This window comes from Equus asinus, chromosome 25 (genome assembly GCF_041296235.1).
Source record: "Equus asinus isolate D_3611 breed Donkey chromosome 25, EquAss-T2T_v2, whole genome shotgun sequence".
NCBI lineage: Eukaryota > Metazoa > Chordata > Mammalia > Perissodactyla > Equidae > Equus > Equus asinus.
In genome coordinates this window covers 53,156,144-53,180,969 of record NC_091814.1, presented here as the reverse complement: position 1 = coordinate 53,180,969, position 24,826 = coordinate 53,156,144, and the positions used below count along the sequence as shown (strand labels likewise).

Below are 24,826 nucleotides of genomic sequence, written 5' to 3'. Positions count from 1 at the left end.
TATCTCTTACTCAAACTTGTGTTGTGGTTAGAGTGATGAGATTGTCTTTGTTTTTGGTGATTTCCTTCCCTTTATCCTAATGCCATAGTTGAATATTTGCTATCCTATTCTGATTCTATCTATTTGTCTCCCTACTGTGTGTTTTGTGACCCTTTCTCCCATTTTTTCTTTTTTCAGGTATGAGGGCCTTCTTGAGGATTTCGTGTACGGGGTGTCTTCTGGCTGTGAAGTCCCTTAGCTTTTGTTTGTCTGGAAAAGATTTAATTTCTCCCTTATATCTGAACGATATTCTTGCTGGATAGAGTATTCTTGGCTGAAGATTTTTATCCTTTAAAGATTTGAATATGTCATTCCAGTCTCTCCTAGCTTGTAAAGGTTTTCTAGAGAAATCCGCTGAAAGTCTGATAGTGGTTCCTTTGTAGGTTATTCTCTTCTGCCTTGCTGCCCTGAGTATTCTTTCTTTGTCCTTCATTTCTGCCATTTTTACTACTATATGCCTTGCAGTAGGTCTTTTTACATTGACAAATGTAGGAGATCTGAAAGCTTCCTCCACACACATTTCTCTCAATCCCTAGATTTGGGAAGTTCTCTGCTATTATTTCGTTGAGCACACTTTCTGCTCCATTTTCCTTTTCCATGCCCTAGGGAATACCGATGATTCTTAAGTTGCATTTTCTCATGAATCGGCTATTTCTCAGAGATTTTCTTCAGTTTTTTTTATTCTTAGTTCTCTTTCTTCCTCTCTCTGGAGCCATTCAACCTGTCTATCTTCGATTATGCTAATTTTCCCCTCTATGGTGTCTACGTGGGCATTCAGGGAATCCATATTCTGTTTTATTTGATCCATTGTATTTTTCATCTCTAGTATTTCTGATTGATCTTTTTTATAGTTTCAATATCTTTTGTGAAGTAACTCTGGAACTCGTTGACTTGTTTCTCTGTACTTCCCTTTATCTCATTGAGTCTTTTGATGATAGCTATTCTGAATTCATCGCTTAGTTTACCTATTTCCAAGTCCTCAGGACATAATTCTGTCTTTTTATTGTTTTCCTTCTGGTCTGGAGCTTCTGTAAATTGCTGGATGGTAGATGAACGGTCTTTACACATAATGCTATTATTTGGTTGCAGTTACAGCCTGTTGCCACTAGATGGGGGTTGAAAGCCCCGCGTTCTGAGCCCTCTGCCTTCACCCGAGATGGCCGGCACGCAGCGTGGGTTGGGGGAGGAGGGCCACTTTCTCTCGCGCACAGACCTGGATTCCAGTCAGCTCTCACTCTGGTTTCCTGGGGCCTTGGCTTGATGGGGTCCTCTGATGCAAAAGCTTTCCCCTGTTAGAGGGTTTCCTTCTGGGCTGCATGGGCCTGTGGGAGTCCTGGACGATCCCCCGCACGTGTGGCCCCTCCCCTGCTCCTTCCCTCACGGAGCCTCCCACGGCAGCGATCCTAGTCTTTAGGGGAGGGAGCGAAGTTCTCTCTCACCCCATTCCAGCTCCTCCGAGGGGGCTCCAGGCTCTCCACCCTCCGTTGTTTGGCTGCTGTGGGTTTCTGAGGATTCCTGTGCTATTAGGGTTTTTTGTTGGAATATGGTTACTCCTTTTGGTTGTAATTTGGAGGGGAGAGAGTCCCAGGTGAGCTCACTCTGCCATGACGCTGATGTCACCCACCCTGTTACTAGATTTTTTACTCAGTTGCATTTAACATAGTCTGTCACTCTTTTCTTGAAATACTTTCCTTTCTTGGCATCTGTGACACCACTTTTCCTATTTACTCTTATTACCAACTCTGGCTGGTTTTCTGTAACCATTGTTAATTTTTGTCATTTTGTTTACTTCCGTATATTTTAGTAGAACCCCTTAATCTATGCTCTCTTCTCTACATACGCTCTATCCCTGGGTGATTGTATCAGTTCCCATAGCTTTTGTATTCTGCTTCTTTCCATCTCACAATCATTTCTTGTCTCTAATTGATCTCCCTGCATCTGCTCTGGTTCCCTTATAATTTACTCTCCATGCAGCGCCAGGAGTATTATTTCAAAATGTTAAATCAGATCATATAACTTTGCTGTTTAAAACCCTTGAAGACTTCCAATTGTGTTTAGGAATACATCCACAAAAGAAGAAAAATCAAACTCCTTACTCTGGGCCTATAAGAACCTAACATGGCCTGGTCCTTGCCTGCCTCTCTAGCCTTGTTTCATACCACTTTCTCAGTCCCCGATAATCATTACGCTCTAGCTAGCTTTACTGGTTTCTTTTCACTTCTTTATATGTGCCAAATTCTCTTCTGCCTCTTTCTTTCCAATTCTGAGTCTTTGTACTTACTGTTCTCTGCGCTTGAGAAGCTCTTCCCCTGGCTTATCATATAGCCAACTTGGTTTTTCTTGGGTCTCAGCTCAAATGTCACCCAAGAGAGTTCTTTTGTAATTGCCCTAGCTAGATTCATCTTCCTTTCTTACCCTCCTTAAAATTTAATTCTCTTTTACATAGCCCTCTTTTTTTCCTGAAAGGCACTTATAAAAATTTGTAATTGTTTTGCTCATTTTTCATTGATTTGTTTATGACTTATTTTCTCTTACTAGATTATGCTCTCATAAAGACAGAGAGATTAGCTATCTTGTTCTATATAAGCCTCTTTTTTCTTCCAGCAACGCAGTCTCTAAAGATACTGTTATCTTTAAACTAATGTAAGCCATGTAGGTTACATTTAGATGTATTTTAGTCTTTATAGTTTCAGCCCCACTTCTTTATTCTGAATGTTTGAGATGGGCTTCCAAAATTTGGTGATATCTTAGATATCATCACGGGAGCTGCTGTGATTGGATGTCCAGTCATTTATTGGTTTTGGATCCATTGTTTGCCCTTGGCTATCCAGACCTCATAGGACTGAGTAGATACTTTTTCTTTGTTCCAAAAATATTTTAAGGTAACTTACAGAAGTATTTTTTAAAAATTATATTTATAAATGATGGAACCAGGTCAAACAGAAATATGAGTAGGAAGAAAATAAAATGAAGCCACAAGTGAGGTGCTTATACGAAATGCATTACCTGAAGAATAGTGTATCTAGAGGGGGCCACAGAATCGGCTTTGGGTTTTGTAGCTGAATTAGGGAAGGTAAATATATTCAAGTAGAATTTGAAATCAGTTGGTAGGTTTTTTTTGTTTTTCTTTGACTTCACCTTTGTATTCTTGAATTTTATTTTAATTCACATAGTCAAACCATTTGAAACCATATTCTATGTACATAACTCAGAATTTAATCAGACATTCTGATTCTTATACATGATCTTTTCTTGAATATTTAACAAAAGACTGTGCTTTTAAAAATGTGATAATAAGATTATTTATTTCAAAACCAGAAAGCTGTGACTATGAGTTGAAACTATATAGGTTAAAATGAAATCTTCATAATTTTATTTTTAAAAGTATTTCAAAGTGACTGTAAAATATTTTCTTTTCTCCGTAATGCCTATTAGATATCACTTTTAGTTGTTTCATAAACTAAGCCTGGAAGTGTCTTCATTTTGTGTGTTCTTTGTAATTTTTCCCCATGGTAATAATGAGAGGGTATTAAATGAGGCATTCATTTCAGCGGGTGATAGTTTAATTTTTTCCTTTGGTTTCATTTTAATCTAAATAAAAGAATATATTAGAGAATGTAGTTTCTTAGTATTGGATGGGGATATCAGTACATATAAAATTGTTTTGAGTGCTCACCTTGAGAAGTGAATCACCTAAAGGATCTGTGTGTTTCTAATTAAATAGACCACTCAGATCATGAGAATTTAGGTTTTTAAATCATTTATAACATGGTTTGTGTGTGGACTCGTATTTACAAATTACTGTCTGCTCAGATTTACAAATTATTCAGGTCTATTCATATCTTTATAGCTAAATTGAGCTCTGTAGAGAAATGACTAGGGAAGTAAGAACTCTGTTGTACAGCATATCAAAGCAAACGTTTCAAAGCCCAAATACCCAGATTACAGTTTCCTTAAAGGGGATCCGTGAGACTAGGTGTAGGCCATTTATAGGTTAGAAACAAGTGGAAATATTAGAAATATTAGGTTTCTTTGGGGAGACTAAAGAAGAGACCTGAGGAGCTTAGAAGTCAGTAAAGGAGTGACCAGTTCTAGAAGAAAAAGTGCCCAAGGATCCCCTGGCAAGGAGGAGGTTGGGAGTAGAGGACACATTGGCAGCAGGCAGATAAAGTACCAGCACATAAGTCATGAAAATAATCTAGGGTCCAGGATAAAAGACTCTGTGTTTTGGAGAGGCAGAACATGAGGTTAGAACCAAGTGGACCTTTGCTAAGTCAACTGTAGTTTTATTGTTCTCCTCTCTTAGTGGAAGGTAAGTCATTAGGGAGACCAGTCTGGAGTCTTTCAAAGAAAGCAAGAGGAATTGGGTTAGCAGTTTTGGGAGATGGAAGTACAGATTTCCCATTAGCAGTTCCTGACACATTGTTGAGGGATTTTTGGTTGTTGTTGTTTTAAAAATTCAACAGAAGGTATTCATTGTATTCACTTTTCATTTTGGCTTATGTTAAAAGAAACTAATTCTCCAAGCATTTATTCACATTATAAATTATATGTGTCTGTGTATACATTTAAAAAAGATGTAATGTATATGTATCTTACCTGCCTTTAATATTTCAAACTGCTAGCAGAACTATATGTTTAGTATGTCTAGTTGGAATTTTCAATTCACTATTTGTCTTTCCTAGTTTGCTATGTGGTGACTTCTTTTCCTAGCTTCATTTTTTTTTTTTTTTTAACCGGGGGGGGAAAAAAGCTACCTACAACCAGTCTTAAAAGTAAGCAAATTCTTCTTTAAAAAGCACTGGAAGCATTAAATAAATGGCTCAAGACATTGTTATAACTAAACTTTGATTTTCAAAGTTATAGAGCATCACTGCTTATACTTAAAGCATGCTATTTGTTTGCTGCATCACCTAGTGGGTCTAGGATGGAGACTCTTACATCCCTAAAAAACATTTGGGAGCTCAAGAGAGAGACTTTGAAACAACAATGAAGTTGGGTGGATTTTTTGTGATTTTTCTGTTTTCTTAGCAAAATTTGACATGTATGTAATCTCTCTCTTTATGGTAATTTCTTTTGAAGTATAAAATGACAAACTTTATACCTGCATAATAATTCTTTATATTGCTAAAAGCATTACTATTTTGGTGACAATAAATAAAGTATATGTATGCACCTGAAAGAAGGCACTACGCCATTGAGTCTCACAGTTTATTTGTCAATGCATACTCTTCTACTTGGTACTGGAGAATTTTTTAGGAAGAACTAGTGAGGAGAAACTATGGTGATAACTTGAATTGCTTATTAAATCTTAGCTGCTGATTGGCTAATGGAATAAAATTCTTTATAAATAGAGTGTATGTTAACAAGAGGTTAGTATCTTAGGCATGATTGATTCCTGAAACAATAAGCCGAATTTTGTACCCTTATGATCTCTGTACAAGAGGCTGAAAGTTATTTGGTAGTTTGTGTAATTTGCTGCCAGTGTCATTGAGAGAAATTTTGTGTGCTGCCAGCCTCAAATCTATCGCTATTGAATCTCTACCCAGATACTGTGCCTCCCCTTTGGTTATAGTGGATGAAGTTTTTATGCACCTATCTAAAACCAGTTCCTTCTCTTATCCACTGTAACTCATCTCCTTTGATCTACTCAAGGACATCATTCCTGCATTTGCCCACTTCTTTTCATGCATCATCTTTCTTCCTCCTGCCAATTGAACATTGTCCATCCTCATACAAACATATGTATTATCTCCCAAACCAAAACAAACAAACCTCCCGTCACTCTATTCCCCCACCATCCATCATCTCATTTCTCTGTTCCCCATTAGCAGCAAGACTTCTGGAAAGAGTATATAAATGCTTTTTGTCTCTATTTCATTACCTCTCCTTTCTCTTGAACCTGTTCCAGTCCGGCTTTGGCCTCTGTGATTTATTGAAACAGCTCTTGTCAGGGTCATCAACATCTTCCAAGGTGCAAGATTCAGTGTTTTCAGTCAGTGGCTTTTTCATTATGTCAGCAGCATTTGACACAACTCTATCCTTTTTGACACAGTTTCGTCACTTAGCCTACAGAACTCACCTCACTTAGTTCTTCAGCCTCCTCACTGGCTTCTCCTTACTCTTTCTACAGCTTTTCTTCCTCTTAAACATTGGAGTCTCCCAGAGTTCAGTTCTTAGACTTCTTTGTCATCACTTACTTTCTGGGTGGCATAAAGTAACATCACTGGTGACATCCAAATTTACTGGTGAATGTTATCTTCGGTCCCTACTCAGTTTCTCCGCTTGGATAATTGTTAGTTCTTTTCTTCCCTCTAATACTACTTGCTCCTTCTCCACCACAATAAATGGTAACTATTTTTCCTGTTACCTAGGCCAAAAACTTTGGGATCACTCTACATCCAAACTATCAGCAAATTCTTCTGCCTTTACCTGTGATATGTGTCCCACATCCAGATACACTTCTCCCTCTGCACATTTGCTCTTGCTCTTCCCTCTGCCTGGAACACACTTCCTCCAGATATCCTTGTGGTTTACTCCCACATGTCCTTGAGGTCTTTGTTAAAAAGTCATCTTATGAGAGAAGCTTTCCTTAATGACCATACATAAAAGAACCCCCTCCCCCACGATCTCTATCCCCGTTACCTTACCCTGCCTACTTTACTTAATGAGTTATCCTCACTTGACACATACAAACACACACATGTATATTACATATATTTGGATGTTGTGTGTTCACTGATACCTGTTTTCCCCTCAGAACATAAACTTCCACACAAGTAGAGACTATGTTGTTCAATGTTTTATTTCTCCCCAGAGCGTAAAACAATGCCTCATACATAGTAGGCACTCAATATATCTCTGCAGAAGTTCATGTTATGTTTCTACTTTTTGTCTATGACCACTGTTCCAGATGAAGTTTAAGAAAATATTAAAGATTATGTAAGTATTTTTGAGCTTAAAGAAAAAGTAAATGACAATTCTAACATAAAAAGGAACATTTTAGCTGAAAAATATGTAACTTTCATTTTTTAAAGTGCTCTCCACTAATAAATTCCAAATTTTTCCAAATGCATAACTTTTTCATAATTTTAGTTGAATTTTAATTATTATTTGATGGAAATTGGTAAAGTGATTTTTGTGTATAGATTAGATGAGATGACTGATATTTTTCAATTTTTCTTTTCGTAGTATCATTTTGTTGTAAAAAGAGATGAAATTATGAGAAAAAGAGTGTTCATTTTTAAATGTTTTGTTTATGGAAGACTTTATTTTCATTCTCTTTAATTATTTAAGTATTCTTTGAGAACCATATATGTCTAATTCATCATAGTTAAACAGAAGCATTTGGGTGTGTAAGAGTATATAGTTTATCGCATAACTTAATGATCAGTAATTTCTTTTTTATGAGTAAATTGTTTTTAGTATTCCTCTGTCAGGCATGTGTTTTATTTATATCTTTCTCTCTTTAATGTATAATCAAATTCTTACTATTTTCTATTTCATTGCTGTCTTTTCACTTTTCTTTTCTTATCTATGTCAGAATTTTTAAGGGGGCCTGAGATAGCTTTGCTCCGTAAGCGCCTGCAACAACTGAGGCTTAAGAAGGCTGAGCAGCAGAGGCAGCAAGAGCTCGCTGCACGTGCCAAACAACAGCCTTCCACTTCTGATCAGTCTTCTCATGAGGGCTCTTCACAGGACCCTCATGCTTCAGGTTATTAATGTCAAGTGTCCTTAAGCAGCTGGTAAAGTTGGTTTTTAACACTGCTACTGTGTAATAAGATGCTTCCCTTTTCCTCTTCAAAAGGAGAGCTGATGTGCTTGCAGCTTGTCCCTGCCTTTCTTGCATATGGTGGTGTTCATCACCACACGGCTAGGGGGACAGATTGGCAGCAGCATTTGGCAGAGATGAATATAAAATAATCCATTATTTTATTTGTAATATATTTGGAGAGAAGCAAATATTTATTAATTTTATAAGTGAACTACTTTCTAATAACCTAGTGAATTCAGAGCCTGACTTGATCATTTCTGTTGAAATTTCTTACATTCTGAAATAATATCTATGCTTCTGGCTCCTAGCTCTTCTTCATTTTTTCGCTTTGAAATTTAACCTGTCCCTATTCCCATATAAACCTAGCAGTGCTAGATTTTAGAATTAGAGTATTGTTTGGCCATAACTAGCATGCTGACTCTGTCTTCCCCTTCTGTAATTATTTGACATTTTTCAGCATTTGCTTCCTTATTCTTCTACACATAATGAGCTTTCTGATATGTAGGGCAGCAAAAGTACTCCACACTCTCATGTTCCTACGCTTATGCTATAAAACTTTGATAAAACAGTAATAATTGGTACCACTTTCCTTTTCATTGAGTATTTTAATGGCCCAGTTCTTTTATGGTCAGAAAGCTGATGATGCTCAATAAACATTTGTTGAAAGAATTAATGAAAGATATAGTGTAAAATAATTTGTCAAATTAATTCTTTCAAGATGGATAATAAATAGGTACTCCCTATCCTGTACTATAGGTAACTATAGTAGGTGCTATAAATTTTTATTTAGGAGCTAGAGTGTGTCTGGGTTCTAATACTAATGAGATTATAAAGCTTTGATCTACTTTGTTTTGCCAACCTAAGGAGTGATGATTTGGGCATTAATTATTTTGAGAACTCTGATTTAATTACTTGGAATTAATTTGTATATTGGTAGAACTGGACAAACTCCACTTTATAAATATGTGTTCCACTAAGTGCTGTGGTAACAAAAGCACATTATATAATATCATAGTGAAGTAAAATAGATTTAAGTTACGTAATATAGGTGTGATGTTTGGAATAAATTCGGACCTGATTTTTAATTCAGTGTTATGTTAATAGAGGGAATATCAATCAAGCAAAGATGCCTCTGACTTTTTTTTACTATAAAGCAGTCTTTTTCAATACTTAAAACTAAAAAGAAAGTTTGATTCAGTTACGCTCATGACATTTGATGGTAAGACGTTTTGCTATGATTTTGTGCTTTATATAAAACTCTAGCTAAACTATTTCAAAAGTAAAAAACTAGGCAACATAAAAACACATAAGAAGAAGATAAAATGTCCCTACATATATAAATATTTTATTCAAATTTAGCAGGTAACGAACCAAGTGTTAAAATGAATTTAAGTGTGAAATAAAACTGTCTGCATTAACAGGTAAGAAACGTACATTGTGAACATTAGAAAAATATTTTGAGACTCAGCCTTTCATATTTAGTTCACCAATTTTAATTGAAGTAGGGTTTTTTAAGAATCAGAAAGCTTTAGGGTGATTATATGGTCTCTGTGAAATAAGATGCTATTTTCCCAACTGTTAAATATCATTCTTATTAAATAGTATCTGATTTGGTAACCAGTTTATTTGTGGTAATCTTTAAAAAGCTAAAGTTGAGTAGACACCTTGCCAGTTTTGAAATTAAGAAACATGTTATCTTTACTTTGTGTTAAACAACATAATGGGCTCCTGAGGCTGACCGCATGGACCATTATTAGAGGCCCCTTAGTGCTATCACTCAATGTTACATTGCTCCCTTCACCTACAAGGTGAAGCATCTGTATCATACGTTTTTAACATAGCATTCATATGAGACCTTAATAAGTCTAATTGTAACATGCCTTGGGTTCACTTGATAGTGCTACTTTTACTTTATTCTGGCCTCACGTGTCACAGGAACACTATTTGGTAATTCTCTCATGCTAGATGTTACTACTAAAATCATCTATCAGTATAGAAAGCACCAAAATTAACATTCTAGATTTTAATTTATTAACAGTAGAAGAATGTACAATTCTCATAGATAAAAACATTTTCCCATTATACCTTGATATATGTAGAATATCAGTAACAGATGATAATGTCAATAAATGATACTTCCATTGTCTTCTCACCCATTTAAATCTTTTAGGTATAAGATATTCAAAGGAGATATTAATGTGATTTAGAAACCAAGAAATTTAAACAAGTGTAGAATTTCTGAATTACTGCATTGTCTAGTAAACATTTTATTCTCTTTTCAAAATATAAGATTCTTCAGAATCTTTTGTGAACAGCTGACTGTAAGATGAATCTACAATACCTAATTTCTTTAGGAAAATGGGATCAAACCATCGAACTGTTTTGTAGAAATAACCTACATTTTAATGAGATCAAATAGGAAGGGGGACCTGATGCTAGTTAGTCATAATCCCAGATAGAATTTGTTTATTTAGTTGTCAATATTTCTTGGCAATTGAAGACTGAAACATTATTCCAAGGCACCAAATGGTATCACTCTCAGTTTCAAGTTGCTGTTTAAGATAAACTATATAAGGTGGATATTAAAAGATGTTTAAACAGTGGTTTTCCTTTTTTTTCTTTTCAGCTGTGAGCTCTTTTATCAGAGTCTCCTGTGGAAGTTCTAATATAGAATATGTAAAAGTGGCACTAACATAAAATACGTAAGGAGAGATGAGGAATGGTGGCCCTCTTGCCTGCCCCTCTGGCCACCCATGACACCTATGCTGCCCAAACCTCTGTTTGAAAACCACTGTTCTGAAAGAATTTTTGGCACCTATAAATTATAATTCTTCATAGCGAATTTCCAAAAATTTCATTTTTCAAAGTCAAAATAGATTACTTTGAAATGTTTTTATTTCATTTAGTTTTTAAAAACTGCATTTTTTCCTCGGCTTTTAGGAAATACATCATAACTCATTTCTAGCTTTTCAGTGATTTTTTTTCTTTCATCATAAAGAGATGAATTTGCCTCCATCAGATTACTGGCTGAGTTCTTGTCTCTGGCCCTGTGACTAGATGACCTTGGGCAGGTCATTCGGCTGCTTTATGCCTCAGTTTCTCAATTATTAATTTATTTAGATGGTGTGGCCTGCCATAATTTATAGAGATGGCATGAGGATGGGGTAGACAATACTGTATTTTATAAATAAAGTTGTTGTACTCCTAAGTAGAGCCGTACACATAATGTACTATCTTAATTATAGTATCTCTTACTTACTACCTCAGAATGTCCTCATATCATGGCCATGTAAGAGATTGATAGCATTCAGGGTTTTGAATGAGCTGTATGTATGTTTATCAGATGAATGCCATTAACAGCTATAGCAGAGGCATTCAGCATATGGCTGATTTTAAACCCAACTCTGTTTTTCCATTTCAGGTCCCCCGAAGTCATGGGGTGCTGGCTCCTGCTCAGAGTGACAACACCCTGTGGAGTCTGCTGGCACTGGCCCGACCACCACAGAGCCCCACTGGAGCATGGAGCCAGCTTAGAGAGGGCCAGGTAGGAACTGTTTTTTCACTTTATGGCACGGTTTTGCCAATTGGAAAAGAAAAAAAGTAATTTTTATACCCCCAAAGGGTATAAAACATTGGTGATTATTTTTGAAAAAGGGTTTTTCAAAACTGAGCCATATTGGAAAAAATCAGCACTTACCCGATCCTATGCAGACAGTATCTGATTCCCAGCACTGTCTGTGATGACAGTCCCATGTAGTACTTCTCAAATGGATGCCTGTGATCCATGTTTTTATCGTTTGTAAGCAGTTAGTAAATCAGGTGTGATGCTGATCTAGCTCTGCAAGCACTCCTGAACTATCTTGAAGGACAGAGTCCTGAGCAAAACAGTGAGGAGTCTCTTAGAACTTGAAACATGGGAATATGCTTCATATTTTTCAGAACAGCTTCCTATCATCATTTTTCATGCAATTCCATGTTTCTGAAAAACAGGAAAGTAACAGTAATGTTAATTGACCCTTTCCTATTGCTACCTAAATACTTAACATGGATTATGTCATTAAGTATTCACAAGAACAGCATGTGGTAGATATTGTGATTATATACATATCCCCATTTTATAGATGGAGAAACTGAGACTTAGAGACGTTAAATAACTTGCCCAGGGTTACGGTATTACTTAGTGGAAAAGCCAGATTTGAACCAAGGGAGTCCTTGTTATTTACCTGTTAGACTATACTACTTTATTTTTTTCTACAGTTGAGAAAATTCTGATGTTAAGGGGTTAAAGAATTTCTTCAAGACCAAAATGCACATTTTTTGGAAATATATGGTAATTGGCCATGAGACACCTTGAGCTTACCACTGAATGAGCTTTTGCCTAAAGTTTATCTCTACCTTAAAAATAATAATAGTAATTCTAAACACTTCCAATAAGCTAACCAACCATATTGCATTTTGTAATGTTATCACTGGACCATATGGTCAGATTTTTATTCTGTAATGGTGCTTTCTGGAAGATATTTCACAGAAGTGGAGTAGAGTATGCAGACAACTGAAGCAATCAACATTGAACTAATGATTGTATTTTCCTTTAATATTAGCTATTCAGGTAGTTACTCTGTTAATATTTGGAAATATTTCTGTAAAACAGAAGTTATGAATATTGTGTTTATGACTATCCAGTGGTATAAAAACATGTTACTTCATATGTTTATGTGACAGGAAAATAATCCTTCCAAAAACAGTTGCATGGTACCCAAGATTAAAAATAGAATGGAAGCAATGATCAAGAAGGGTTCCTTCTTAAAGATTGGTCTTCAAGATGGGAGAAACAACAGATAATTCCCCAGATAGATGCACTATCCATTACAGACTGTAAAACCAAAAAGGATACCCTTTGGTTTAATACTATCTGTCCAAACATAAACTTCATTAATATTTTTAAATCCTTCAGGAGTTTGAAAATATACAATTTTGTTGAGATGACAACACTCTGGATCCTTGATCAATGTCCTTCCTAAATTTTATTTAAAAAATAAAATGCACATTATTTCATAAGATTTGTACATTCCATAATATTTATAGAAAAATTAAATATTTGATAAAGGATTTGTGGGAGAGTTGATAGTTTTCTGAGGGCTCTTTCTTATTAAATGATAGCACAGTGAAATGTGTAACAAATCCAAATCCAAAAATATTTCATAGGATACTCTCTAGGAAGATTTTCCAATATTTATTTCACTGTGACTCACATTTTTGTTATTTTTCTTTACTTTAAAGAATACAATTTTATTTTTCTCTAAAGGCCAACTTACCTATTCTTCAAAAACAACATGGATCGTGGGGGCTAGCCTGGTTGCATAGTGGTTAGGTTCACATGCTCAACTTCTGCAGCCCAGGGTTCGTGGGTTGGGATCCTGGGCGCGGACCTACACACCACTCATCAAGCCATGCTGTGGAGGCGTTCCATGTACAAAATAGAGGATGATTGGCACAGGTGTTAGCTCAGCAACAATCTTCATCAAGCAATAAGAGGAAGCTTGGCAACAGGTGTTAGCTCTGGGCCAATCTTCCTCACCAAAAAATAAAATAAAATAAAATAAATAAAAATAGGAATGTTGTATATAACTCTGAAACGGATACAAGAGAAGTCTTAAAAAGGAAGGGAAAGCATGAATAAATTAGGGAAGTAATTGAAACACCATCATTCCTGGTTTCTTTTTTGCATAGTACAGATTTGTTGAACTGAATGTTCTGATGAAGAGGTGATAAGGAAGGATAAGTAAAAGGTATTACTAAAATGATGATCATGCTTTATCAAAATATAGTAATACAAAAATCTGTGAGCAAACTGGTTATATCAGAAGGTAGACGATTTAAAGCTGATACAAGTGGTCCCAGTAGCAGGATTCAGACTTTTTAAATGTACAAATGGAAGCAATTATGTAACATAAAATTGCTGAAAATCCAGAGTATATTGGACTACTTCTCTTAACTGTCGAGTTAAGAACTCTCTTAACTCAAAATATCTACTTTCAGGGGAATAAAGTGCTGTTATGAGTAGGAACTGGTGATCAGCCAAAAGTACAAGGTTTTTGTTTTATTAAACAACATTTGCTAAGAATTAGAGCATAGGATTCTAGAAACCAGGAGAGAGCTGTTCTTGTATTCTTACATTTAAGGCGGAGCTATGCTTGTTATCCACATATTCCCTTTTCCTCCAGCCCCGCTGAGACACTGAAAGCCAAGCCATGACTAGTACTTACCTCTTTCTATTCCCCAGCGCTTGCTTAGGTCCCTGGGATGACCAGGAAGAAAGGAGAAGCTTAGGCCTAAAGATTTTATGACTTATCCTATGTCACATAGCTAATTATTGTCAGCAGTAGGGTTAGAATAAAGAATTAATAACTCCAGACCAGCATTCTTTCCATTTTATCATGCTGCCTTCCCTTTGTAACAGTGTTTTTCAAACAATAGAACCCATTTATAAAACAAATTCTTTCATAGAAACTCACTGTATTGAAAGGATAAAAATAAAATGTTCTGTTTGAAGCCAAGGTAGAAAGCATGAAGCCCAGACCATTAAGCCTGCTCTTTGCCTCTCTTTTCCTTTTCCTACCAGGTACCTAAAGAAACCTAAGCCTTCACGGAGTATAGCTTTAATAGGCACAACATACCATAGAATTTTTAAAGTTATCTATGTTTCTGTAATGGTATTATAAACCATTTCTTTGTCTAACATCTTCACTTGAGCTCCTTTTTCAGCTCAAGGTGTGTGACAAACAACATCTTGCAAAGTATAGAGAGCATCACATTTCATGCTTTGAATCCTCCAATCCAGCATGAAAGCCATCGTAAGGAACTGGAGAGGGAGTTTGAGAAGGGGAAGAGTCTTCTATTTAGTGAAGGAGATACTCCATTTTTATTTTATCTACCTTGCACCTTGTGCCTGTGCTAAATGAATTTGATAAAAGGTATATGCATGAAAGTAGAAGAGTATTTTCTCAACTCATTCTGAAAGTTGCTAAGTGCTTGCCTGGAATAACATATCTTAAGCACATGGCCCTGCTTACTCACTGCTTGGGAAATACACCACAGTACTTACTTCTATTCCCCACCCTTATACATTTGTTTCTTAAACTTAGAGATGATCATGACATTGCTGTGCAGTTTTCTGCTGCTTACTTTTAAGTTGAAATCTCATTTTTGTTTCAGATTCTCCTTCTTCTGTGGTTAACAAACAGCTTGGATCCATGTCACTTGACGAGCAACAGGGTGCGTGCAACAGGAGATGCGCTATGCCCATCCATCCATAGTTTTATTGCAGTGCATAAACCAAGCTCTCTCTCACTTTTTCATAGCATTTCATTTTGGTCTAATAGTCAGTATTCTGTGGGCTAAATTACTGTAGGTGGTATTGTGCACAAAGGGCCTTCTTGGCCTATACAAATTATTTTCTGTGTAAGCTAAGTTAATTTCTACCTTTGACTCTTTATGCCAACTTTGTATTCTCTTCCTATAACAATATTGTAATGGATGTAAGCTATATCCATTTTTTTATTCTAGGTATCTATCATAAAATTATATAGAGTTAACCTAGAGTTAAGCTCCAAAGCCATCAAGCAGGAGAGAAAATAGCTTCCACTGTGTCCACTTGCTCTTTTTGAAGTAAGAGAGGTATACACTCAACCTCAAATCCTTGAGCAGAGCCTGATGAGATAGACAGATCACTTATTTATCAGGCTTTCTTACCAGCAGGTCCAGTATAGCACAGAGAGGGATTGGTAGAGGGAGATATTCTGACAACAACAAGGGGCAGCTAAAAAGAAGGATGGCAAGAGGAAGACTGTAAATAAGCAAACAGGCTGTTTAGAATTAGGGCAAACAGCCTTGCTATCTCACCTCAGAATTTGCTGGAGGATTCTAAATTTATTATGACATAATGAAAGATAATGTTAAGTCATCAAGAATAACTTAAATAATATTCACTTTTCTTTATTTAAAAAGAGACATGATCGCCTAAAAGATTTTACAAATATTTTTCAAAAAATTAAAAACTAGCTTAGCAATAAGGTCATAAGCTTTAGTTGACTGAAAGTTTACATGTGTAGGATGACTCATTTGTCAACACTATTGGGGAAATTAAATATAGCTGAAGTACCTATTTGGTCCAATAGATCTAATTTTAACCATCTTCTGGGAGAAATATTCAGAAACTACTTTTAAAACAAATTACAAAACTCCTTCTGTACGTCTGATCTTAAATTATTCTTTATAGAACTAAGATGACAAGTATTGCTTTAGATTTTTCTGTTCTTGAGAATGAATGAATGAATGAATTGGTAAATGAATTCTATAACTAAGAAGTTAAGCATGTTTTATCTTTTAACACTTATTGTAGAGGTATTAACAGTGAAGAAAAATTAAGGTAAAACACAATTATAGTGTCATATTATAATATATTGTATTTCCGTTTAAAACTACTCTCTAATCAAATAATCTTTTTTTGTAAGGATATATGAAAGTAAATAGTGTGACTACCAGAGAGTTTGTGGCCAGATTCAAATTTTATTTAATTACATAGAATAATTTCCATAGAATTATATTGAATATTATATTCAACTTAAGTTGGTACTTAATTTGCATGATACAGGATGTGACAGAAAGAGATGAATAAAGGATAACTCCCGTATTTTTGGCAATGATAGCTGAGTGAATAATGATGCCATTTACTAGGGTAGACTAGTTTGGAGGCATAAATCAAGAGGTTCTTTGTTCTTCTGGTTGTGTAAAGTGTGATATGCCTTTTAGTCGTGTAAGTAGAGATGTTCTATAAAAGGTCAAATATTGAATAGGTTTGGCAGAAACTGCATCAGAATAGACCATTATTAATGTAACTTCGAGATGAGTCCTCTGAGCAGAAATTTTCTAATGGACAGTATATCCAAATACATTAAACTCTGAGCTTTTACGTGGCTTTTTGTTCAGCAGGGTTACATCTTTTAAAGTACTAAGGACTTCCACATTACAGGCTTACACTAGCTCAAGAGAACTTCTACTATAAAAATTAAGAGAAACTGCCTACCACCATCTTTCTCACCTGGACTGACAGTAACCTCTTTGCTGTTCTCCTCACTTCCACTCAGGCTATAGTCTATTCTCTACCAACAGCTAGAGTGAACTTTGAAAGATGTAAATCTAATCATATCCTTCATCTGCCTAAGATTTTTTGTGTCCCTTTGCCCTTCAAAACAACCTAAATCCATTTCTTGGCTTACACAGCCCTACATGACCTGGCCTGTATCTCTCCGACCTTCTCTCAGGCCATTCTTCCCTCACTCACTAAACTTTTGCCAAATACGTCTGCTTTGAGTTCTTCTAACGCTCTAAGTTCCTTTCCCTCTCAACTCCCTTGTATATGCTATTCCCTCTACGAGAAATGCTGTTCCCTCAGCAACTTCTACTTATCAAATCTCATTTAGATAGTACTTTCTCAAAAATAATTTAACCTAATCTGAAGTAGTTCTCCCTCTTTTTCTCTTTATGACCTGCTATTTTCCTTCATTGCATTTGTCAAAATTGGTAATCATACATTTCTTTAGGGGATTGTTTGTTTAATAAGCTTTCTTTCTTCCTATTCTCTAAATGTTGTTTTCATTGACTATAATATACTCAATGCCTAACACTGTATCTGTTACACTGTTATACATTAAACAGAAAGTATTTGCTGAATGAATGAGTAAATAAATTAATTCCTTAAGCAATGAGATGCTGTAGAAATTGTTTCATCTTGGGAGAAACATGACCAGATTTACGTATTGGAAAAGTCATTTTGGCAGCAATATAGATGGTTGATTGGAAGGGAGTATCATTGAAAACAGCAAGATGATGTAAGGGACTATTGCCATAGTCCAGGTGAGAGATGATGATGGATCCAATCTAAGGCAGTAGCAGTGGGAAGTGAGAAGAATGGACAGATTTTTAAAGTATTTAAGAGGTAAGAGTATTTAAGATGGGACTTTGAAACTGATTAGTTAAAAATGAATAAGAGAATGATAATCCAGGTGTCTTGATAGGGTAATAGATAGTGATACTGTCAACCAAGATGGGGATTTCAGGAGGAACAGTTGGTATAGGGGAAAAAAATACATGAGATTTTTTTGGTATGTTGAGTTTGAAGTACCTTTGGATATCCAAATGGAGAATTCTCATAGGCAGTTGGATGGCTATATGATTCTGGAAGTCACCAGAGAGGAGATAAAAATTAGGAATCGTCAGTTTACAGATAGCAGTTGATACCATGGGAGTGGATAAGATTGTCTGTGAAAAGAGGAAAGCCTGTACTATGAGAAGCAAGCAGAGAAAAGGGTCTAGCTAAGGAGACAGAAAAGGAATGAGCAGAGGAATAGGCAGAACAGAAAGAATGCCATATCCAAAACCAGGGGAAAACAAAAGTGCGAGAAGGAACTGGTGTGTAGTGCCACAGGAAGCAATGACGTCAAATACGAAAAGGACTAAGAAATGTTTTGTGAATTTGGTAATATGTGGATTATCAATTTCTTTGGCATTGCAGTTTGAGTGCTATGGTGGAGGCAGAAGCCAAATAGCAGTGGTTTGAGGAGAAAGACTAAAAAAAAAGTGGAAACATTGGTATATATACAGATGACTTTTTCAGTACAGTCAATTAAGAATGAAAAGATAGGGGCCAGCCCAGTGGCACAGTGGTTAAGTTCATGCGCTCTGCTTCAGTGGCCCAGGTTCACAGGTTTGGATCCCTGGTGCAGACCTACACTACTTGTCAAGACACGGTGTGGTGGCACTCCACATAAAGCAGAGGAAGATTGGCACAGATGTTAGCTCATGGCCAATCTTCGTCACAAGAAAAAAAGAATGAAAAGGTAGAAGAAAGGTAATGTCTTTGAAGGGAGTTGTAGTTTCAAAACTGAGCTGTTTATAGAATGAGAAAGAATCTTTGTAGAGGAGGTTAAAGGTATAGGGAGGGGAGGATAGTTGATGTACCCAGATAGGCTATTATTTCAAGTTTTAATCTTTGTCAAGACTCTTGTTCTCCATTTTACCCTGCAGAATGGAAAAGTTTTACCCTGCAGAATGGAAAAAGTACATCTAATAAGTTTTCTTTCTGAAGATATCTCTGACTAATGATTGTTAAGCATATTTTAAAGTTCTTTTTCATACTTTTAAAGAGACACTAATATATGTATTTTTAATTGATAATTAAGTTTTATATTTACCTGACAGTATTCACCACTTTTTAGGTGACCAGGCACTTTTACATGTTGTTTAATTTAATTTCCTGTAGTGGTTCATAGATTTCTTTATATGGGATGGGTTACCAAGAATAAAATGTTAATAATAAAAATTTTACGGGGGCTGGCCCCATGGCATAGTGGTTAAGTTCAGTGTGCTCTGCTCTTCGTGGGTTCAGATCCTGGGCGCAGACCTGTGTACTGCTCATCAGCCATGCTCTGGTGGCAACCCACATACAAAATGGAGGAAGATTGGCACAGGTGTTAGCTCAGGGCTAATTTTCCTCAAGCAAAAAAAGAGGAAGATTGGCAACATACGTTAGCTCAGAGTGAATCTTCTTCACCAAAAAAAAAAAAAAAAAAATTCTAAATTTTAGTGGGTGTGCTTCACTGAAAGAAATTGTTTTCTTTCAATAATTATATACACATTATTGAACTGGTTGATTGCAATCAGTGTTTTTGCTTTTTATGTTGAATTTTTAACAAAAGCACAACATTTGATAAGCAAAAGCATATTTAGTCTAAACCTTCTGAATCATAAATGCAGCTGCCTGGTTGCCTCAATAGTTTTTATTTTCTTTGACCAAAATACTTTTTTAAGAAACAAAATGGTAGGGAAATAAGTGTACAGAATGTGCATTGTTTTTATCCTGTTGTAACATACTTTCTAGTACTCTCCAAATTTAGGGCTCTGTGCAGACATATTGACAGCCCTTCTGTGCTAATCAGAAACTATGTGAATAAGGACAATGATGTCTGTTATGCATGTTGTTTAATTTGAGCAATATGTTTTTATGAGTAGTTTTGATTTTCATATTATGCTTACTATATTATAAGGGAAAAAATCCTCTTCTGACATATATTTCTCTTGCCTATTTATATTATTAAAACTAATAAATTTTTCCTGTTAAAAATATGTAGGCCTGCAATTTCCCCTGATTTTATTAAAACAACAACAAAAGAAACTTATGATCTTAACATTTAATTTTTGAGAGGATATAAGAAAATAATTTAGGCCATGACTAAAGCAGTTGCTTTTTATTCATTACAGTGATAAGTGCAAGTTGATAATGCTGAGTTTGAAACTTATGATTATAGGCAATTGTGCATGTGTCAGACACTCATTTTCTATTCTAGATTTAAAGAAATATAAATGCTAATTTGTAGGCTTTACAAATAAAAGTGTTGACTATTCATTGTATATTATTTTACCTAAGCAGACTTCTTTTGATGTTAATAAATGTATACTTATAGAAAGAGACTTGTGGATGATCAGAAACCAGTGAAACGCATATTACTGATTCTGCTAGGGTAGGTTTGGAAATGGAAATATTGGACCTTTCATGGATTAAGTATGTATTCCCTTAAGATTATACACTGTCGCCAAATTGAAATTTCATTTTAGTAATATCATCTTGACAGGATTACGTCAAGTAGTATTTTAGATCACTATTAAATGTACTTTGATAATTCTGATTTTTATTAAATAATGATTGAAGCCTGTTATATTAATGGGAAATATCAGTTCAGTACTTATCACACTGGAATATATCTGTAAATACTGTATTTTAAATTCTAGAGAACAAAGTTAGTGAAATCAGACTTCATTCTAAATTTTTTATATTCCTTAGAACACATTATCACTGAGTTGCTTAGAATGAAGTAACTAGTCTCCTTTTCCCAAATACTAAGTCTAGATTCTTGCAATTAGTGATATATTTGATCTTTTGGAAGTTAAACCCTATTTAATTTTTATTGCATATGCTTACTTGTTCCACTCTCCTGTTAACCAAATCAATACTTGTATCTCCAGTTAAATTGTTTTCCAACTTGGAATTGTCCATGATGAAAATAACTGATATTTATTGAGTTTTTAATATGTGACTGGCACTGTTAAGAATTTTACAAGCATTATCTCATTTGTTTTAATTTAATGAGGCGAATACTAATATTATCCTCATTTTGCTGGTGAAGAAACCAAGACTCCAAGAAATTTGTAAGGACACATCAAATAAGTGCTGGAGCCATATTTGTATGTCTGTTTCATTAATTCAACTGATATTTAAGCGCCTCTTTACCTTGTGGCAAGTTCTGGGCTCAGCACTAGGCTACATCAATGAAGAAAGCTAGTGCTCCCTGTGCTTGGAACATTTAGCTGATTAACAATACAGTATTAATAATAATAATACCACCACCACTACCATAGACACTTTTTTCACATTTTCTTTGGGCCAGACATTATTTTGAGCAATTTTTGTATGTTAATTTACTTAATCCTCACCACAACCTTACACAGCAGGTACTGTTATTATCCCCATTTTCCAGATGAGGAAAATGAGGCAAAGAGAGGTTGAGAAACTTGGCTAGGGTCACACATGGTATGTATGTCTAAGTGTTAGAAATGTGATTCAAACCCAAGCAGCTTGGCCCTGGCGTCTGAGATCATAAGCGCTATGCTTTGCTTCATCCAACAGTAAAGACAGATGATGAAAAAATAAATGTGTGATGAATGTTATAAAAGAGAAAATTAGAAGGTTCAGTGGGGAACATATAAGAGTGAGTCTTTGTCTTTTCTGGTAGGGGGCCAAATAAGGCATCCTGGAGGACAGGACATTTAAGCTGAGATCTGAAAGGTGAGTGTAGTAAGTTGGGTGAAGGAGAGTAAGGAAAGGAAGCCTGTGTGGAGGCCCTGAAATCATCACATTAGCACGACGAGAAGAGTCCCCCTGTGGCTGGAGTGTGCCGAGGCTTCAAGAGGTACGTAGGGCCCAGATTGAGAAGGACCTGTTGGACATTTTAAGGTTTTGGGTTTTATTTTAGGAAGAGTAGGAAGCTAATGAAGGATTTAAAATAGGGAGTATGGCCTGATCTGGTTTATTCTGAATAGAGTATGGAGAATTGATTAGGAGGTTCTCCTAGTAATAATTTTGACCCCATGAGAGAAGTAACATAGGAGAGATGGGAGACTGAAGAGATTCAAGAAATATTTAGGATGTAGAATGAACAGGATTTCATGATAGATTGCATGAGGCAAGGCATCAAGGGAGGAGTCCAGAGCATAAATTGCAGTAACAACTCTGGAATTTTTATGTGGGGATGGTTTAGTAATGGAGTCTGGTTGGAGGGAGCAAGACCGGGACGTGTGTCTTGAATCTGCTTTCATATAGTAAATACAGTGTTTTTACTTAGATTATACATCTATTTGTGGTGGTTTGAGGGAGGTCCTGATGGAGATTAGCAGGTGACATTTCTAACTGCTGCAAGGGTAACTCCCAAGTTTGGATTGAGCACAATTAAGTGGGTGGCTCTTCCTTAGATAGGTAACCCTGGAAAAGGAAGAAGATGTGGGAGGGGACGTGTAGAAGGAGGTGGAATCACGAGCTTGGTTCTGAGTGTGTTGAATTTGAGTGATCTGTGTGAGACACCCAAGTGGAAAAGTCTGGGCAGTTGACTGTCCGGTTGTGGAGCTTAGAAAAGATGTCAGAGCTAGAGAAGTAAATTGGGGAATTTTCTGCATATAGATGTGATTGAAGCCATGAAAGTAGATTAAATCAACCAAGAGAAAAGTAAAAAGTGAGAGGAGGGAGTGGAATATCTAAAACATCTCAAAGAAAATGAGAAGAATTCCAGAAAAAAGATTTTACTAGAGGAGAGCTGGTAAAGGAGACTGAGAAGGAGAAGGCAGAGTGGAGCAGCATGGCGTCATGAGACCAGAGAAGAGACGGTTCAACACGAGGGAGCTGTCTGTCAGTGCTGCTGAGAGGCATGGAAGCGTGCTCTGAAACTCACCACGAGGTTGGCCAGCACGGGGTGACTGATCTCACTGAGAGTTTCACTGGACTCAGAGAGAAAGAGGCCAGCCAGACCAGAGTAGCAGATGAAGAAATGGAGATGAGAAGTAAGAAAAGCGTTTCAAAACAGTAAGTGAGGAGGACAGTAGCTGGAGGGAACAGCGGTTAATGAGAGTGTTCTCCTAAGCTGTCTACCTCATCTGTTCATTTTCCTCTGGGAGTCACTTTTTAATATATTCATTAACCTATATAGTTAGTGCATGGCAGACAGGTTTCTTTTTGTTTTTGCTGAGGAAGATTTGCCCTGAGCTAACATCCGTGCCACACTTCTATTTTTTGGTATGTAGTCCACCAGCACACCATGGCCACAAACAGAGCAGTGTAGGGAACTGAATCTGGGCCACTGAAGAGGAGCGCACCAAACTTAACCGCTAGGCAGCTGGGGCTGGCCCAGGTTTGATTTTTTAAAAGAGAATCTACCTGAAGAAACAGTCATGAAAAGAGAAATACTGAATGAGGATTTCGGCAGGGCTTAGGCACCACGTGGGCTGGACATCCTTACCTACTTTCTTCCTATCTGTTCTCCCTCGAGACTGCAAGTGAAATAGGAATAGGAGACTTTTATGAACAGAGGGATACAAGGCTAATAGTTGTGGAGTAGTGGGGAGGAGAGCCTTGGTAGCATAGGTAAAATGACTCCTGCGTTTCCCCCCGAACTGTCAGCATCTTTGGGAATGTGGAACAAGGCACGGTCTGGATTGACGTGCCTCCTAACCCCGTGTTTAAGTTCAATTCACATTTCTGGGTTATGTCGTGAAAAAAGTTCTTGGATTAAAATTATTATAATTGACATAGAGGTTGAGTTTTCATTGCCAGGAAGAAAATTTGACTAATAATAGATTATATGGGAGAGATTTCCCGATTTATTCAGTACTAAAGTTGCACTTTGAATGGTTTTGACTTTCATAAAATAGTTAACTTTGATATAGTCAGATTTCACTCATGAGAACACTCGTTTTTAGAATAAAACATCTTGCCTCACAGATCTATATGATAGATAGGTGTTCTCTGTTAAGAATCTACTAGAAACAGGTTCTCCACTTTGAATCAGAATATGCCTCCTTATACAAATGATTGTAAGAACTGAGTATCTAGTAGTCTGAGGTCTGCAGAAAAGTTAAAGATTCCTGACCTATAAAAATGGAAAGTTTGCATTGGTTTAGAAACGATACTTGAGAAATTTGCCTTTTCTTCTATGTAAGCCAAGTAAATTGGGGTGGAAAATTTGTTGAGAGAGTGGAACTTTATCATTGACATGTCTACATTTTTTCAGAGAATTCCACCATATATTTTGTTTCCTTTTAGATTTGATTTTTTTAATCATTTGGCATAATGGAATGAGAAATTTTAACAAGTTCATTGTATAACAGAAAATCCCTTTGAAGAATACATTATTTCTATATGATTCACAGGTTGTCTGGCTATGATAGGTGATGAACGTATGATTGTACAGTTATAAAAGCAGAGAGGATGTTGGGCATAGGGTTCTACACAAATTATTGTGACCATATTCTAGTTAATATTCACTTTGAATACTTTCTTTAAACACACACATAGGCTAGGTCTCTGGGGTTATCCCAGCTAAAGTCCAAACAGCCATATCAATATTTAGATGATATACAAACCTAGTTACCATGATAGCATATTTTGTACTACTGTTAGCACACAATTTTTTTGTATGTCTTCAAGCATGTTTTTTGGAACCACAAATAATTATAATTTCTTGGTGAAAGTCCAGATTAAATAGTTTGAAAACATATGCATTACCCAAAACACGTTACTTTGTGGTTCTTTTGTGAAAGGCTTTGAAGATACCTGATTAAAAATTGAAAGAAACTGCTTTCAAATTATATTTCAACACAGTCTGAAATTTTTTTCTGAGCCAATGTACTAAC

The 24,826-nt window shown here is 36.1% G+C and overlaps 1 protein-coding gene across 9 annotated transcripts in view; it reads left to right on the top strand.

The window, feature by feature from the left end:
* DCAF6 (DDB1 and CUL4 associated factor 6) overlaps positions 1-24,826 on the top strand; it is a 147,228-nt gene that overhangs the window by 79,036 nt on the left and 43,366 nt on the right. For 4 of the 9 annotated variants that reach the window (XM_070498141.1, XM_070498140.1, XM_070498135.1 and 1 more), the window contains exons 11-12: positions 7,583-7,753; positions 15,029-15,088. The exons of 3 other annotated variants lie outside the window; for them this stretch is intronic. In XM_070498141.1, the coding sequence (XP_070354242.1) occupies positions 7,583-7,753; positions 15,029-15,088 (231 nt within the window). The remainder of the gene's footprint in view (positions 1-7,582; positions 7,754-15,028; positions 15,089-24,826) is intronic. 2 more of the 9 variants (XM_070498137.1, XM_070498136.1) reach the window with 1 other exon arrangement.